Source organism: Cynocephalus volans, chromosome 14 (assembly GCF_027409185.1).
Source record: "Cynocephalus volans isolate mCynVol1 chromosome 14, mCynVol1.pri, whole genome shotgun sequence".
In the NCBI taxonomy this organism is placed as follows: Eukaryota; Metazoa; Chordata; class Mammalia; order Dermoptera; family Cynocephalidae; genus Cynocephalus; species Cynocephalus volans.
This window is the reverse complement of record NC_084473.1, coordinates 65,696,114-65,712,131: the sequence shown is the minus strand read 5'-3', so window position 1 is coordinate 65,712,131 and position 16,018 is coordinate 65,696,114. Positions and strand designations below refer to the sequence as shown.

Genomic DNA, 16,018 nt, shown 5'->3' with positions numbered 1-16,018 from the left:
TCATTTTCATGTCTTTCTCATGACAAGATAATATAAAAATCTGCACTTTTTTTCCTGATAGCTGAAGTTTTGCTGTACTTCACTATTCATTTCCTGTTACTTTGCAGAGAATGTGAGACTGGAAAATGTGCCTTGGGATATACATGGAGGCATTCTTTGTGACCTAATACATATTTCATGGACATTTGAAAGGAAAGTTTATTCTCTGCGGGCTGTAGGGCTCAAAATTTTATTTATTAAATCAACCTCATTAATTATTATTCATATCCTCTATATCTTTTGAATGCTTAAGTATTCAGAGAGATGTCTTTGAGATTCTGCTAAGATAATAATATGGGTTTCATCTTCAGCAGTCAAAATAAATGAGTTATCTTAATACATTTCCTAAATACTGAAGCACCCTTGCATTCCTCAGATAAATTTTACTTGGTCTTAGAGTGTTATTTTTTTTTTACTACACTGTTAGTTTTGTTTTAATGTATTTAATTTAGGATTTAAAGTTTTTACTGTAAAGTTGGTAGGAACTTTCATGTATAAACTTGTTATCTTTGGAAGATATCGACATCAAATATATGCCAACTTCCTAAAATGAATTGAGAAACTGTTTGTCTTTTTCTGTTTTCTGAAAGAGTTTGCCTGGTATTGAAATTTTCTGTTCCTTGAATACATGATAGACCATGAAACCAACTGGTCCAAAACCAAAAGACCTCCTCAGAAGAACAAATCAGTCTCCCTCAAATACCTAGTTTCTACTGGTGTGAGGGAAGGCAACATTGGTTAAAAAGTTAGGGATTTCTCTACTACCCAGTAGGTGGAGTTGGAAGAAAGAAACAAAGAGTTTGGGAGCTAAAAATAAACATTTTCTTGTAAATGTAAATGTAGTATGAGTGATTTTTACTATCTTGCATACAAAATTTACATTTTTCATTTTCTCTTTTGAGAATCCATTCTTTAATTTTTATATATTGTTACATAACCTCAGTGATAACATTATTATGACTTCTTAATTTTTCTAGGGCTATTTACTTGCTTCTGTTTCCTTTATACCGTGTCTATTTCTCGTACTTTATTTCAAATATATTTTCCATTTTGATGTCAATATTTTCAAGTATTTTGAAAAAATTTTCAAGTAATGTATGTGAATGGTATACATTTCTAATTTTTACATGTCTGAGAGAGCTGGCTAAGGAACTTAAAAATCACATTTCACTCAAGGCTCTATAATTATTGAGGTGTTTTTGAGCATTTAATGTGGTAGGGTAAAAAATCTACTGCCAATCTGAGTCTCACTTTCTTTTTAATGGGGTCGCAGACCTATTTTTTTCCTTTTTGGAAGAGTGTATACTTTTCTATTAACTCTCATACTTTAGGAAGTTATCTAAGATTGTGTAAGTTATGGATCATTTTTTAAAATTAATTTTAAAAAATTAATTAGGCTGAGTATTTGCTAAATCCTCTAGATCTGAAGACTACAATCTTTCTGCAGCTCAGGAAAATTATCTTTTACTATTATTTTTTATTGTATCTCTCATAAATGTTCTTTATTCTTAGAATTCTTATTGTATATATACTAGATATCCTCTACTTAGACGTTGTATTACTTATCTCTTTTCTCATAATTTTAATGTCTGTATTCTTTCTGCTTAATTTATGGTTACTGAATTTCTGCTTAGTTTCTCAAACTGTCTTCAGATAAACAGAATCTACTTTCTGTAATATCAATGCTGTGGTCATTGCTTCCAATGGATTTGAATATGCAGATATCGTGTATTTTTTCTCCAAAAGTTTCTTATTTCAGCTTGTTCTTTTTTGCTCTTGTTTACTGATGCACTATCATCTTAAAATTTATCAAAAATACTAACTAGACATATATTTGCTTAAATGGCCTTAATGGTCATTGCCACTTCTTTTATATAATAACTGTTTTATTTTAAGTGTTAAAAACAAAAAAACTTGATTCATTTTTTGGATAATCGCCTGAAGAAAATTGTCCCACCACCCTTTCTAAAGGAATCTATATCTATTCAAAAATGCTTTTCTATTTTCTTCACATGTAAATGACATCGTGGCTAAGTACAACATTTTAGGTCATAATCCATCAAAATTTATCCACCAAAATTATTTTACCCATCATTAAAGATGAATTTTGTCAACCCAAATTCTTCATCATTTAATGTTGCAGAGCCTTTGTAGGAAACCTGTGTTTTCTTCCCCCTCATAGAATTTTTCTTTTGTCTTTGAAATTAAAAAATTTAACCAGGAAATGTCTAAGTATTGGTCTCTTTTAATGAATAATTAATTTCGATTGTTACTTGATAAGCTTATTCAATCTGTATTTTCAGGTTGTTTTTTAAATAAGAAAAGTTCTCTTCTATTAAGTCTTAGAATGTTTCTTCTAGACTATAATTATGCAATGCAAAATTATTGGTATTTTATATATTTATTTTTGTCATTCATTATTCATCATCTTCTCTTTCATCTAACTGCATTTCTCCTTTCAAATTATAAGAACTCAAACATTTTCATTGTTTATTTCATTTTCTGCATTGTCAGTTCTGCTCTTTACTGTTTCTCAGGAGACTTTAAATTTTTCTACATTATTTTATACTTCTTTAACTGTTCTGGGTCCCTTCTCTTCTCATTCATATTTTATCTCCTGTTTCACAAATTTCTTGTTTTATTTAATTTCACTGAAGCCACATGGTGCGACAATCTACCTTTTTCGCTATTGAAAATGCTTTTCATTAAAATATATAATTTCTCCTTCCACCTCCATAATTTTGTCTAATCATTTATCTTAAGGTGAATGTGAGAAGGTATAACTGGGCCTGGCATTTGCTTCCAAAATGGTGTGTGTGTATATACATACATATATATACACACATATATTTGCATCATCTCACACTTATAAACTTCTTTAAGAACTCAGTCTGGGGGAAGGAGTTAGTCTCGATGGCTAAGGTAAGCTTATGCTGTTCTTCCATTTACTTAGGGGCAGGTGGGGAATGGAATTGATCCTGGTCATTTCCACAAAGGATCTTCACCCTTGCATAGTTTGTTTGTTTGTTTTGGACATGGTCACACCATTCTAGCTTGCCATATGTAGGGTGTTTTTTTTGGCCTGGTCTCTCCCCAGGTTCACACTGTGCAACTTACTATACCTGGCTTCATTCCTGATCCCTGTTGCATTGCATAATCAAAGACAGAACTCTGCCATTTCCCTGGAGGCCTGGGATCTATGGGACGGACTCAGCAATGCTGGACAGAATCACTGTCACGAAGAGGGCTGGTTTCTACCAGCCAGCTCTTCTGTGGCTTAATTTCCCCTTGGACTCCCTGGTGCTGCTGCTTCTGCTTAAAGATGATGCATAATGACCACAGGGCTCCAGGGGGCTGGCTCTCATCCCTCCTGTCCCACTCTTTACTTTAAACTCACTTCCAGACTTGGGATTGTTCTTAGGGCTCCTCAAAAATCTTTCTCTGAAAGTTTTTCACAACTTGGCAATAGAGCTGAAAGTAGACCCTGGCTGACCTCCTTCAAACTCAGACCATCTGCTTTGTTTCTAATGCAATTTCTTACAAGTGTGTTGCATGTCAGTATCACTGTGCTGAGTCTCTGGCCCTGACCCAGGCTTCCCCTAGACACCTCCTTAAGACCTTCTCTTTTGGGGAGGATGGGACAGTTTTAGATGATGGGGGGAAGGGATAAGAGAGAAGCTAACCTTCTATGCTCAGTTCCTTTTCCTGAAGTCATACATGTTCTTTCCTTTCTCATCTCCCATGAAGCCCCTCAGCACATTAAATTTTAGTTTCTGCACTTATGATGTCTTGAAACAGAACTTCCAAAAGTCACCAATTGCCTTTATTTTTGCTAAAGTATATGGCTTTTTCTCAGTTCTCATCTATTTATAGTATGCCATTTATTGATTCAACAATAAATGGATGGCTGGTGGGTCCTTTGGAATCTGTAAAGATTATTAAGTCTGGCCGGTTAGCTCCAATGGTTAAAGCATGGTGTTATAACACTAAGGTCAGGGATTCAAATCCCCACACTAGCCAGCTGCCAAAAAAAAAAAAAAAAAAAAGATAAATGATTACAAAACCTGACATTTACTGAGTATTTGCTAAGCAGAAGAAAATGTGCCTAGCACTTTACATTCATTGCCATTTAATAATAGCTAGTATTTCCAATGCAGTTGATGTTCTTCTGAGCACAAAGACCCTATATGATACATAATATTATCTCCCTTTTTACAGATGAAGAAACTAAGTTCACAGAGGGATTAAGTAACTTGCTCAAGAACACACAGCTGGCAGGGTTAGGATTTGATCCCAGGGGGGTCTAGCCTTAGAGTCCATTCTCAGTCCAAACGCTATGCTCATAAAGTCTCCTTTCTGGCATTTAACCCTGTTCTCTTGGGCACTGTGCACACTGCCTTCCCATGGAGGGGTCAGGAAATGTACAATTACAATTCAAAGTGTTTGTTGCTAAGATAGTGAGAAAAATTCCACTAATTGTTGTGGGAATTTGGGGGCAGGGATAATAGGAAAGGCTTACAATTGGGGTACTTAAAACGGAATCTGGAGTGCTGAACTGGTCGCCCACTTTAATGGAACAATGTATATGCAAGTGCTTCAACTGTTTGTCCTTTAGTCCTCTCCCTTTTTATTCCTTTGATAATTATCTTTTATGATAGTTAATTATCAGGATGACCATAGAGTTTAAAATCCAAACTGAGACACGTTCAAGAGTAAAAGGGGAAGCTACTAAAATGATACTGGGACAGAAATCATAGACCAGAAACTGTCCTGGGCAAATCAGGATGTTTGGTCACCCTGTTAACAATGATGTTTAACATTCTACATTTATTTATTTATGCTTAGGGCTGCCCAATGGCATCCTTTATTACCTTTTGCCTTATATTGTTTATTATTGTGGCTACGGTACAGTTACAGTTAGGACTCTTAACTTTTCTCTTCTTTGCTATATAATTTCTGTGAACCTGGAGCCTGCATTATTTTTTATATAATGGTTGATGGTGGGCTGATGAAGAATCATCATCCTTTTTCCATCAAGATGTCGGGAAAGCCCTATTCCAGGAGGTTCCTACAGGTACTCATTAATTGGGGCTGCATATCATTGAGTGTCAGGGGAAGAGACGGTAAGGTCACCGGATGAGACCCCAGAGAACAAACACTAAGGGTTTTTCCTCTCCATCTCTTGATAATAGACCCCTCCACTGCTTATCATGGGATATGAGTTGTTATGGGGTTGGGGGAACTCTGAATAGGGAAAGGATTTTGAATGAGGGTGTTACGTAGAGAAGTGATTGTTCTTAATCTTTTTTGGACCATAGGGATCCCACAACTAGTGATGGAAGGCAACCAAGTACTAGTAATTGTCTCAAAGGATAAGTGGGCATTATCTAGGTAAAGATGGGAGTGGTAATGAAGGGCATCATGGCTAAAAGTAAGAGAGGGCATGGGTTAGGTTAGGGAATTGCACAGTACAGTTTTGTTGGAAATTACAAAGGTGTGGCACATGGTAAGAGATAAAGGTTGGAAAATGTGAGTACATAGTGCCCTGAACAATAAGCGTCTTGAATACCTGGCTGAATAGTTTACATTTTATCCTAATAGAGCTTCAGAGTGTTTAAAGTGTAAGAAGTGGGGGTTAGGAAAGATGGTGTCCCGATTAGATCTATGTTCTAAAAAGATCAATGTCGTATCAGTACCAACTACACAAGGTGGGGGAAGGGGGAAAGAAGAGGCAAAGAAACCAATTTCGAGAATGTTTCAGTGACCTGGGTGAAAATGGAGAAGGCCTGGGCTAAGGCAATGACCAGGCAGAGAATGGAAGGCTCAGGAAAGCTGTGGGAGCATCACCATCAGGCCTTGCAGAGTGAGAGAGAGAATTACTCCTGGAACTTGAGCTTAAGCATATGTGTTTATGGAGCCACCATTCACCGAGACTAGAATAAAGGTGGAGATGATTTTAGGGGGAAAACATCTAGTGATCATTCCTCCAGTGAAATTCTGTCCCTCTTTGCCTCGGTGGTACAGTTCTTTGCTGATTCTCTTCTGACTGTTCTGACTGCTGCCTCTCAGCTCTGTTTACTGGAGTTTCTTCTGCCTAGATAACTGCTGTTGGCAATCCCTCTGGGTTGGACCCTGGCCATCTTCCTCTTCAAACTCCACCTCTTCTTGACATTTTAAAATTTTGATATTATCTCAATATTATTTATTATCCACACCCACATTTTCAGCTACTACCCTTGGGCTAATAACGCTCAAGTCTTTATTCTCAGTTCCAGACTGTCAACCAATCTGCCTACTCAGCATCTCCACCCAAATGTCCCACATATTCAGACTCAACACATCCACACTGAGCTTTTCTTTCTTTCTGAAACCTGAACCTTACCTGTAACTTTTTCCTCTCCCATTTGCTCACAGCCAACAGCTCAAGTCCTTTTGCTCCTCAGTATAAAAGAGCTCCCAATTTCACTTATTGTTTTTTCCTTGTTCCCGCTACAGGGATAGATGATATAATATTGCAAACAGGTATTGATATTCAACTCTGTACCCCAGAGACATGTACGATCACCATCATCACCACTGTCATCACCAAGAGCATCACCACCATCACCACCATCACTATCATCACCACCATCATCACCATCACCACCACCATCACCATCATCATCACTACCACCACCATTGCTATTACCATCACCTCACCACCATCACCATCACCATCATTACCACCATCTATTATCTAAGCACTCATGTGCCGAATGCTTGATTAAAGGTTTTAATCTTGTTTAATCTTTATAATACTTCTGTGAGGCAGAAATTTTAATGCCTATTTTATTAGTGAGAAGACTGAGGTTCAGAGAGGCTAAGTAATTTGCCCAAGGTCACAATGCTTGGTGAAAGTTGAGCTAATGCCAGAGATGCCTGATTCCAAAGTCAGCCCTCTTAACCCCTGTGTTTGAGCCTTGGTTCATTCCTGTGAGGCACTGGAGCACATTTCACGCATGCAGTCTTGACAGAAAGGGAGTGAAGGACTGTCCTAGCAAACACCATGTCTTATATGTGTATGCACATAAGGGAGGACCTGGCAACACTGAAGGGCAAAGAATGACCTACCTGTGAACTTTGCTTCCTCCACATCATGTTGGACTTCTCCTACCACAGTCTAAAATAAGAACTCTGCTTGGAGTCTAGTGTGTGCTGTCTCAGCTACATCCTCACAACAGAGAAGAAAGGCCAGCATTACAGGGCAGCTTTCCTTGTTTCCTATTCAGTCTTACAATTTATTGTGGGAGGAAGGGACCCATATCAGAAGCACCTGGGGATCTTTTCCAAAATACACACACCTGCCTCAGCTCTCTGAAGTTCTGATCCAGCCCCTGGTTGAGAACCTGGCTTAGCACATTCATTTCCAAGGTCTGTAATTTCCAGTAGTTCTCCTATTATTGAAGCCCCCCCACTACTTCCTCCAGATGAATGCTCCCCGTCTGCTCAGATGTGGTCGCTGAGTGCTAGGAGTCAACATCATCGGCATGCCTTGCTCTACCCTGTCAATCCTTCAGTCAGTGGTCGTCAACCAGGGTCGTACCACTCAAGACAAAGTCATTTACAAATAAATGTTACAAGCATTTTGTGTACTGGTTATCACAATGATCAGGAATGCTAATGGCATTTAGAAAGCAAGCATCAGGAACGCTAAGCATCTTACAGTCCCTCACAACGAAAAACTGTCCCACAGAAAATGCCACCAACACCCCCATTGAGAAACACTAGTTGGAGCCCAGACACTCTTGATGTAAACTCTGAATCAGCCTCTGCCACATACGAGCATCTTCTGGGATCCCTGCTGCAGTATTCCAGGGCTGTTCTGTCTGGCCTTTCATATTTTCTCATATTCCACATATTATGGAAAAAGAGATTTTTACCTTTCAAATATATTCATGTAATACTTAGCAAGGGAGCATGTCTAATCTTCATTTCTACCTTCCATTTAATCTAATTTAATCCTTGCCCACTGCACTGAATGTTTCCTCTAAAGAATGAGGAGAATGGGAAAGGGAGGAAAAGAGCGGGAGCCATCAAGTCTGGCAGTAATTCTAGGCTGAGACTATAGGACATAGCTCAAAACTGACCTTTTTCCAGAAGTCTTATCTCTTTACCCTCTCTTCATGCTTAGTCAGGCCAAGGCAGTGTTTATATGTTTGCAGTAAAGGTAGTTAATGTCCACCCACATCTGGCCTTCTTTTCATTCTAGATTCATGGGAGGACTGCACTTCTTCAGTCCCCTTTCCATAGGGTGAGGCCATATGAGTAGGTCAGGCTGATGGGCTGTGAGTGAATGAATGCATGTCACTTTGGGCTGGAGATTTCACTGCCAGGAAGACAACTGCAGCATTCTCTTCCCTTGCAGCTGCAAGCTGCAATCGTGGCAGCAGGTGTCAAGAAGGAGTGTCCGCCAGCCTGGCTCCCAGAACAACTACCATGAGTAAAGCCCCAGCTGATTCCCTTCAGACATGTAGCATATGCAGAGAATAAGAGTATAGTCTTGTGTCCCTAAGATTTTGAGGGTTATTTGTTACCATGGCATAACCTAACCTACCCTGATTCAATGTTCTTTTGCATGTTTACATTCTTTCCATCTTTGTAAGTACATCCTGAGTTAGAGAGGCTTGGACTTGAGATTTAGTTTCACCACTTAGAGTGACCTTGGCTAGCCTTGCTAAACCTCAGTTTCCTCATGTGTAAAATGGTGATCATGACTATACAGACCTTATGGGGTTGCAAAGACTGAGTGGAATCATACAGGCAAAGTGTTTACCACAGTGCCTGGCAGGTAGCATCGGCTTAGTAAATATTATTTACTATTTCTTCTTATTGATCTAAAATCGACTTTAGCTGTCTTGTACCTCAAATTCTCATTGGAACCTTTAGCATTGGCTGCCTGGAGTCCTTCTAACATCCTTCTGCCTTAAAAGCCAATAGTCTGGAACTGCTTCCTGCTTCTTTTGCCTTCCTTGGGACATTGCTTGCAATAGGCATTGTGTTTTCTGTGCCTTTATTGGTCTACACATTTGTGATCAGAGTTGAGATGGTATCTATGCCAAATGAATAAAAAAAATCAGCAGAGTTAAACTGAAGAAATCTCATTACCTTTGCAGTACGAACAAACCCGACATGTCTGCAAAACATGTCAGGAAATGTCCAAATACCCACTTTGTCTTTTGTTGCAGAGTAATCAGGGGGAGTGGCAAGATACAGTCTCTTGGCCCCACACCAAAGATAGATACATGTTCTAAATTAGCATAAAATAAATCCCATTTGCATTTACTTGACAGCCAAGTCTCCCTAAGAGATGCCAGACCACTAGGAGTCCTCTAGCATTTGGAGATAATTACAGGTTATCTAGGGACTAGACGGGTACCTTCCTCCAACACTCCTGGATTCTATTCTCAGCTTGACATTGAGTCTTACCAGGTTTCCAAAGCTAAGGAAAGTAGAGGTAATTACTTGGCTACCCAGACAAAAAACACAAAACAAAACAAAACACTTTTGCTTTATTTATTTTTATTTTTGACCCATATGCCAAACCTTCCAATTTGTAGGCAGTTCTATCAACTACTGCCTGACCTGATAGGCCCTCACCAAACCTGGAATCTAATTGCAGGAACATTTAAAACCAACCATAGAATCCACTTCCAGGCCAAAAAAAAAAAAAAAAAAAAACCAACGAAAAGAAGTTCCTAAATTCCTAGCCCCTAGGAAAATTTTTTTTTCTTACCCCTTTCAAAATTATTCTTGTAGCATTTTCAAAGTACCTTCTAATGGACTCTGTTTTCCTTATTCACAGCCAATTTGCATTTTCATTATTCTAAGCCATCTTCTAAAGTATTTCTGAAAACAAGCTACATCTGTGTGTTTTAAAACATTTACAGACTTGAATTTCCCTTTTCCACCAGATTCAATCTGAACAAATCACTTATTTGCTGGACCTTTAAGTGCATCAGAATCAGATGTCCCCAACATATGTTAGGGCCTGATTCATCAGTAACCCCCCAGATCTCTGAAGCATCTCTGTGGGCTGCAGGGTGTTGGAGTCCCTGAAACTTTCAATCAATTGCAGCTGACTTAACATTGGAGCAGTAGCTCCTCTATTAAGTAACCTTAATTGCCTTATGCACCATGATTTACTGAAACTCCAATGCAGAGATTTTTAATTCTTGGAATCCACCCAGTTCCTCTAGTTGTATTGCCATGTGCTTCTCATTATGGCCCAACTGCACAAGGCAGAGATGAGCAGAAAGATCTGGGCCGGGAGTCAGAAGCAGACACTGTCCTGACTCTGTCATGATCTAATCCTAGGTTCTTGGGCAGGTCACTTAACCCACTGGGTTGAACAAAGGTTTTCTCTGAGGGCAGTTATGCTTGCCGTCCCTACCAAACAAGGTTGTCTTCAGGTCCCTTGTGAGAGCATAAGAGTTTGTGAAACTCACACAGTTTCCAACTCTAAAGATTTCTTTCATAAGTAAGTAGTTGGGAACCCAGAAAGTATTTTACCAGAAAAGCAGTACTAGACCTGGTGGTAAGGTTCCCAGACTAATGCTACAAAAATCTGTCCAACAACCATGTCCCTGGAGTATAACATAGTCTCGTCCTACAGATCAGCACTACCGTCAGGTCATGCAGTTGTGGTGCTGTGGTTGGCCCTTTGGGTGAATGGCAAGACAGAGTTCTTTTGTATGGGGAAAAGAGAAGGAGAAAATTGGTGCTGAACAGGAAGCAAGTCACAGATGGGAGCTGAGAGCTCTAAGGGGGAAGGAGGACATGGTGAGCCTATCAGGGTCCTTCACAAACATAAGGATTTACTAGGTGCAGGAAATAAATGACAGGCTGTGGCTTTGGAAAGTCCTATGAATAAAGCTGTTCAGCACTTATTCCCATCCTCCTGCCTACCATCTCCTCCACTCCTCCTGCTCTCTTCCCTACCTTCTATTTTGCAAGTCTTTGGGGCATATATAATACAGCCAATACTTCCCTGAGACTCATGGTGGAGAATCCACTTTCTCCACTTAAGTGACTAATAGCTCTGTATAAAATAGACCAATATATGATACATATATGTATTATACTGTAATAACAGAAGGCCTCGTGAGAGAGGAAAGGTACATTCGTGTCCGTGAGTTGGTCAAATGGGTGTATAATCTTAGAAGACCCCCTGGAAGACTTAAAAGAGGCTTAGTTGCTCCACTGCTGTTTTTGTCTGGACAGAGGCCTTCCAAATCTGACTTTTCAAATCCTTGATTGAATTTCCAGCAATCTACTTTTCCTGACTATAACCAGAAGAGCATGATTAAATGAACATGAAATTCCATCAGTATAAAGCCTTGTGCGGCCCAGTCTGCCAGCCCAGTTGCCAAAGCCGCTAATAATGCCCTATTGTGTTACTGTGGTATTCTAGGTTATCATTATGAAGTCTTTTGCTCCTGGTAGAGAAAACATGGTGTTCCATTAAAAGTATAATCTGGGTTCCCTTCAGGCCAGAGATGCATCCTGCTTAAAGCTGAAATGAGCTGAGATTTAATGTCATGGAAAAGAGAAATAGTCGCAGGGGAAAAGGGAATTGAAGGGGTGGGAGAAGAATGGTGCATTCAGTCCCCTGTGATCCACTGGATTCAGCCTGTAGACAATATCTTGCCAGCCAAAGGATCGTGGAAGTCCAAGGAAAAAACAAGTCAGCATTCTTTCCCCTCCGACTCTGCTGTGGTTGGGTGCTGGACAGCACTGTCTGAGGAGGTTCTTTCTAAGACAGAAGACCGTGTCTTTAGGGACCACCCAGGGGCCTGTTTGCCATCAGTGCCTTTTGGGCCATCCCCCAGCTCTGGACTCAACAACCACACAAATTAGCGTGGAGCAAGATGGCAAGCTGGAGATGTGCACACCATCGTACCTAGTTCTAGCAAGTTTTTCATTCAGCACAAAAATCTCTCTCTCTTCAAGCATTAGGACCACTTTAGGAAGTCAGAGGTGTCCACCTGAATGTAAAGGTACGTGCCTGTAGCAGTCTCCCTATCATTTTTTTCCTGGAGCAGTTTTCTCTAATGTGCTTCAAAGTATCCTATGGTGCTTTTAGAAATTTACTCCAGGATTAAATATAAAAGAAACAGCATCTTTTATGGTAGTGAGGGGCTTGGAACTTAGCCCACTGGTTAGAGACCCTCTCCATACTTGACATGATTTTTTAAAAACTCAAAATAACTTATTTTTGTTGAATATAAAGCAACATATGTTCATTACAGAAAATTTTGAAAATTCAGAAAAGCATAAAAACAGAATTTAAAAATCCTGTCTTCTAGACAGATATACGACTACCATATGACATATCATACCATACCATACTGTACCATAACATACTGGGTAGATACAGATATACACATGTGTATGCTTAACTTTTTTACAAAGGTAGAATCATAATGCATACAATGTTTGGTAATTGTATTTTCACCTAAGAATATATTATGAGCATTACATATTTCTTCTAAAATAGATTACAAGCATGCATAATATGTAATGTACATTCGATACTATGCAAATATCACGCGTTACTTAATAAATCCCCTGTGTTGAACATTTAGGCAATTTTCGGTTTTATCATTATAAACAGCATTGCCATGAACATACATGTAGGCACTTCTTCGTGACTATTTGGATTTTTTCTTTAGAACATGGAATTGCTGGATGGAAAGGTAAACCCCTCATTTTTTAAAAGCATTTGATACATGTTGCCAAATTATCTTCTTGTCCGGACTATTCAATATGGTAGCCACATATGGCTATTTAAATTAATTAAACTTGAATAATATTAAAAATTCACTTCCTTAATCGTACTAGCCACATTTCAAGTGCTCAGTAGTTACATATAGCTAGTAGCTACCATATTGGACAGTGCAGATATACATTTCCATCATCCTAGAAAGTTCTATTGGACAGCGTAAACCTAGAGAGACTGCACCAATTTATATTTCCCTGAAAGATATGACACTGCCTACTTTAAACAAGTTGGCCAATATTGAATATTGTAATTCTTTAAAAGTATTTGCCAACCTAATAAAAATTACGTCTTGTTTGATTTTTTTCATTTCTTTGGTTATTAGCAAAGTTGAGCTTTTTTGTTCATTAACTGACTCTCATATATTTTTCTCTTGTAAGTTATAGAGTAAGGCTACTTTCTATTGAGGTTATTTTTTAAGATCTATCTTTAGAGAGTGACTTATGTTTCTGAACCTTTTGTAACTTGCTATTATATTTTATTTATGGGATTTTTTTTCACTTATAGAAGTATAAACTTTTAAGATATTCAAATCTGTCTGTGTTTTCCTTTATGGTTTCTGCCTTGTCCTGTTTTAAAAGCTCTAAACCTAAGATTATGGTAATATTCATCTAAATTATCTTCTAGTTTTTTGATCATTTCATTTTAAACATTTAAATTTTTAATTCTTCTGGAATTTATTTTGGTGTGTGGTATTATACCTTTTTCTTCCCCCAGGTTATCAATCATTTGTCTAAGAATGATTTTTAAAAATAATGAATTAATTATTTAATTAAAATCATTAAAAAATTAATGATTTTTTAAAATAATGAATTTCAAATCTCTACTGATTTGAAATTCTACTAAATGCTTACATGAGCTTAGATCTGTTTCTAGATTTACTATTCTGTTTGCCTATTCTTTGGCCTTTACCTCCTGTTTTTATTAACTTGCCTTATAATAACATTTTAATATTTGGAGGGAAAGTATTTCTTCATTATTCTTTTCCAAAAGGTAATGTTTTAGCTCTTTCTACCTTTTAATTCTCTAAGCCTAGAATCATTTTGTTAAATTCCTCCCATCACCAAAATAAATTCTTTCACAATTTTGACTGAAAAGTGTAATTCAATGTACAAATTAACTTGGGGAGAATTTATTACCCTACAGTATCAAGTCATTTCATCTGAGGACATAGTAACTCTGTTCATTTTTTCTAGTTTTCCTGTATTTTTTCCCGTCCTTCTGAACGGGCTTTTTTAAAAGCATGAATGATGGGCACCTCTGACTGTTTTCAGACATTGTCTCCGAGTCTGTGAGCTGGCGCCCCCAGCCACTAGAAGCAACAAAAGAAATTCCACTTCTTAGCATTGGAGTATATTTTAAGTAGCCACCTTCTCATAAATCTGTGAGAAAAAGATCTCGCTTTTCATCCAAAGAATCTGAAGTTCAAAACAGCTTTTACGGAAAACTCAAACTCCAGGGGCAACTGCAAAGCACATTTGGTGTCTAGCTGGCCAGCTTATTTTGCAGGACTCTTTTTCCAACTCCCAAATACTTTCCAGTCTGTGAAATTCATCTCCCCACCACTGTAACAGCAAGCGCCTCTTCTGGCACTGGGGAGCTCACAGTTTTAATACGCATGGGTCTTCTATGAGGGGCTTTTTATTGCTGAAGCTAGTTTTTAGCAGATAGCATGAAGCTTCCTTGAATGACTGTGGCTTGGCAAACCTATGGAGACCTGGGGAGAGTTTAACTGGTTAGAGTTAGCTCTGCCTTGAGCAAAGTCCTGAAGCCTAACCAGTCTCCGTTTTAGTAAGGAAACCAGGGCTCCTGCACCTCCCTGGCAGCCGCCAGTCAAATGGCCAAGAACTTGAATTCGCCTACATCTGAGGTTCTCAAGCCCAAGAAGACGGGAAATTTACTTGCTGGGGACATTTTGCAATGTCTGGAGACATTCTGGGTTATCACCACTAACGGGGAAGGCGAGAGGGAGTGAGTGTTACTGGCATCTAGTGGGTAGAGGCCAGGGATACCGCTAAACATCCTACAATGCAAAGGACAGCCCCCACAACAAAGAATGACCAAGCCTAGATCTAACTAGTACCGTGGTTAAGAAACCCTGCCTTCCATTTTCACTAACTGCCCAGTCAGAGCATGCATTATATGATTAGGAACAGAAGTAATGCATTCTGTGGGACAGCGTTCATAAAAAGGGACGATTGACATTAAGATGCCCACGCCTCTCCCTTTAGAGGTTGTCTGCAAGTTACTCCTCTGATAAGCAAGCCTTTCCACCAAAATGGGAAGGATTCACCAGACACGAAGTCAGGCAACAGCATCCTCAAAATCCCTTGCACGCTGCTCGGTCGCAGAAAGCAAGGCAGAAACGAAGTCTGTCCCCTACACAAGCAGCGTCGCCTCCCCTGCGGGATGGGAGGAGCGCTCCCCAACAAAGGCGCAGCGCTCGGCCGCCGCCACCCCCGCGGTCCCTCCGGGTCCCCCGGGATGCGTGCCTGTCCCTAAGCGATCCTGCCAACCAGCCCAGCCCGAGGAGAAAGCATCGTCGCCAGCTTAGCCAAGGATGGAGCAACTCACGGCACTTACTTGTCCAAAATGAAGTACAGGTCAAATCCCCCGTAGCAGGCTGGACCCCCATCCTCCCTGCGTCCCCCTTGCCCGGCGCAGATGAGCACCAGAGTGGCCAGCGAGAGCCACTTGAAGCCAAAGCCGAGGGCTTTCGGCTGCACGTTGGCCATGACCCGTAGCCCGGGAAGAGCGCAGGGTCCTCTCCTTCCCACGCTCCGCGAGCTCGCCACGACCCTCAGGGGCGCGCCATCCGCGGGCCCCTCCTCTCGGGCCCTTTATTCCCCCTCGCTCCCTCCAAACTCCCCGGAAGCAATTGTCTGGAGGAGTTCAAGGTTTTCCCTCTGGTTTCCGCTTCGATCCTGTTTCTAGGTTTCGGGTTTCAAGAATCCCAATACTGTATTCCGCTTCTTTAAAGGGGCTGCTCCGGGCTCGGGCTGCCGGGCCGCTCCCGAGGCCGCGCCGAGGTTTTGCAGTTGAAGCAGTTGCGTCCTGACTGCTTTGTTCCAGATCTTAAATATTATGGGGTGGGTTTTCGGATTGTTCTTGGTTGGGGGAGTGCTTTGCCTTTTCTCCCTCCTCTCCACCCCCCTTTATTTT

At 39.9% G+C, this 16,018-nt stretch overlaps 1 protein-coding gene across 3 annotated transcripts in view; it reads right to left on the bottom strand.

Annotated features, from left to right (window-relative positions):
- The window catches only part of ANTXR1 (ANTXR cell adhesion molecule 1), a 215,566-nt gene extending 199,829 nt beyond the window's left edge, over positions 1-15,737 (bottom strand). For all 3 annotated transcript variants that reach the window (XR_010021671.1, XM_063078500.1, XM_063078501.1), the window contains exon 1: positions 15,440-15,737. Coding sequence is in view for 2 of the 3 variants with exons in the window: in XM_063078500.1 (XP_062934570.1) it covers positions 15,440-15,591 (152 nt within the window). In the remaining variant the exon portion in view is untranslated. The remainder of the gene's footprint in view (positions 1-15,439) is intronic.
- Between the last annotated feature and the right edge of the window lie 281 nt (positions 15,738-16,018).